The following is a 3233-nucleotide window of genomic DNA, read 5'->3' as shown; positions in this document are numbered from 1 at the left end:
TTGAAAGACAGCGAATAGTCCAAGCGTGTCGAGAATTAACTCCAATTCAGTGTCGATCGGCCATTACCTCTATAATTAGAAGATGTCGTGCTTGTCTACAGTCCGGAGGCGCCCATTTTGAACAAAATATTTTTTAAATCATTTTATTTTTATTCACTTTTCGCTTTGTCTAGATATAATATTAATTGGTAATTTTTGGTCGTTTCAATTTACAAATAAATTTTCATGTATTGTTTGCCATCTTATTTTATTTAAAAGTACACAACACAAGTAAATGAAATGACTACAAACCGCCTGAACAAATTCAGGAGTATTGCAAGGGTCGTTACATTGTCGCATTACGACATAATCACATTAGATGTTAGGTACTTAAATATTTCTATTGTTTTCATCAACATCTTTTTTTAAAAAAAAAACACCCTATATCTCATAAATGAAGTATCTCCTAAATAATTTTAATACTATTGGTTAAACCCAAGGGAAGGGGAGACAAAAAGGCTTATTTGAGTCACACACTCGAGACTAAGACCAATTTTAATAGGTACTATATTTTTTTAGGTTTTATGAGGAACGTCTTCCTAAAGTTTATCGACAGAATCCAGAAGCACCCTTCCGAGAAATCAATTTTGCCATGAAACTATAAGAGTTAGAAAAAAAGTGAATGTACACATTTTGTCAATAACACACTGTTCTATCTAAAAACAGTATCATTCTTTATTTTCAGTAGGGTCGTATTAATATTTTTTTTTATAATTTAATGAGTCCCCATAACTCCGCCACTGGTTGCTTGCGGGACTTCTACTTCTATGGAAAAATGTTATCTTATAAGATGTGTCATGCCAAATTTGGCTTAAATAGCCTTCTTCATTAGAAGTTATTTAAAAAATTCGATTTTTTTAAAAATCTTTAACGCCCTGTATTTTGAAAATGAAGCGTCTCTGGAAAAAAATTTATACTTGATTTTTTTTCTTATTTTTTTATGAGGAATATCTCCTTATAGTTTGTCGACTTAATCCTGAAACACCCTGTATACCTCAAACTAACTTACATAAAAAATTCAGGCAAGTTGACCAAAATTTAAAGGCCCATTTAATTGGACTATTAGCTTAGCTTCCGCAACAGTTTTATAATATCTATGTAGGTACCTACGTATTATTTGAACATGCATTCATTAACAATGATTTTTTAATTACCGGCGGAATATCCAGTACAGTAATCCACCTTCCAAGCACATAAAGGACTTTAAAAAGCAAAAAATCCTCCGGAACAAAGCACCAACTTAATCCAGACAGAGCTGAACAGCTCACGGTGGTGATGCCGCGCTTTTTATTTATTCTTCATCTAAATAATGTTAATTAAAAAGTTCGGGATAATTAAGGGAGAACCGTCACGATTTAATTCAGCACCGGGATGGTCGAATTCTAACTTTTCGTTTATAAATACGCCTTGTAAATGTCCGCTTTTTGTTCCAGAAACAGGATGGGGCAGCCCCGTTAGCATAGAGTACATGAACCTCGCTCTGGCTCTCGTCATATACTCCGTGAGGTACCCAGCGCTTTTTTGGTCGACAAACAAGTGTCTAGGGTTGATTTTTTCATTCCAACTCCTGATAAATGGGCTGCACACGCTGCTTTCCTTCGCAGGCATGTCAATTTTGTACAAGGTAAGTCTGGAAAATTCGTAAGTTTTGGGAATAGCAATGATGTGGGTTTTCTTACAATATTAGTACCCTTTAAAACATGTTCTACATTTACCAGTTTTTACCAACCTTTCTATATTATCGGCATTCGCCTGTATGCATTATTTATCATGTCGTGATGCGAACATCTCCATTAAACATTCAATTGTTTGCAGGTGCACGTCGTCGGGGTATGGAAGGCTCTTCCCCTCCTGAAACACAACTCGAGGGTGTACAACTTCGGCAACCCCACGCCATTTTTGCTCAACTCGCAAGTGACGTTTGCCATGTATATTTTATCAACGCTATTGGTTCTGGCCTCTAGCATCGTGCTTTACTTCTACGGTCACACGAGGTGAGTCGGGACATTGTGTATTATTTAAGAGATAGGTCGGTGGGAAAGATGGAAGTGATAGAGAGCGTCTGGCGTTGGTTGTTTTCTTACAGGGTGTAAATAAATAAACGCCAAGGGATTAAGGGGGTGATTTCTCGTTGAGAATTAAGTGCGTGGCTCTTATGGAAAAGGAACCTAAAAAGTACCGATGGTCTATCAGAAGTTACGTGAGAGGGATAAAGTAAGCCATAGAAATCCATGTGATAGACAAGGATGGCTATAATGAAGGCGTCTAATAGTCAACGCCCATTTCGCCCTTCCACAAATAAGAAGTGGATCTTATTAGACCATCGGTACTTTCCTACCCTGTATACTCTTATGTGATGAGGAATAATTATGTTGATGTATGGACCAGGGTGGATCTTTTTTGAGGTGGATGTGAGCAATTTTTTTCTGGATTACCTTCAGTACAACTCACATAATAAAAGTGTAGATCCTTAGATCTGGGCGAGGTCCGGAACATTTTCAAAAATGTTTAAAAAATTTAAAAAAATACCTATTTTATCTAACTGTTTTTACGTATATGTTGGAACCTATGCATTTTGGAAGAATATTTAAGAGGAAATAAGTTTTAGAATTGAATTTTGCACAGTATACTGTAAATTAAAAAGGTTTAAATTTATTACCGATGTTGCAAAATAGCAATAATTGATGAAAAAAAGGCAAAATAATCAAGTTTTTTAGATAATTTTTTTAAAATATTTTAATTGCTCCGAGGGCATCCTAATTTTGGTTAAAAGAACTTTAAAGTATAATAAAACAATACACCAAACTTCATTAAAATCGGTTCGATAGTTTTCGCAAAATAATTTTTTGAAAAAATTGTTTCGAATGTTCAAAATGTTGCACAGCCTCAAATAAAGTATCTAAATATTTGAACATTTTTTTACATAGAAAAAATCGGTTGATTAGGACAGCCACAGTAAATTTTTAAAGTTAACCCCCTTTTTTATTTTTAATCAATTAGATTACATTTATCAATTTGCAATTTATTTTTTTTCAAAAATTATAATTTTAAAGTACTATTTTTTCTTAATTTTATCTGTATTTAACAAAAAAATTAATTTTCAAATAAAAAATTTTTAATTTGTTTCGTGAAAAATTATTTAAATAATTGTAATAATTATAACTAAATACATTCATATTCAGAGTATTGAAGTA

At 33.4% G+C, this 3233-nt stretch overlaps 1 protein-coding gene across 1 annotated transcript; it reads left to right on the top strand.

The window, feature by feature from the left end:
* Positions 1 to 1472: 1472 nt before the first annotated feature.
* Positions 1473 to 2033, top strand: LOC111692703 (protein tincar-like; the record flags this gene model as incomplete). Its single annotated transcript, XM_023456798.1, has 2 exons — positions 1473 to 1663; positions 1855 to 2033. Coding segments are annotated over 2 exons (370 nt in total), but the record flags the coding sequence as incomplete, so codon positions are not given.
* Positions 2034 to 3233: the final 1200 nt, after the last annotated feature.

Source organism: Anoplophora glabripennis, unplaced genomic scaffold (genome assembly GCF_000390285.2).
Source record: "Anoplophora glabripennis isolate ALB-LARVAE unplaced genomic scaffold, Agla_2.0 scaffold2753, whole genome shotgun sequence".
NCBI lineage: Eukaryota > Metazoa > Arthropoda > Insecta > Coleoptera > Cerambycidae > Anoplophora > Anoplophora glabripennis.
This window is presented reverse-complemented; position numbering and strand designations above follow the sequence as displayed.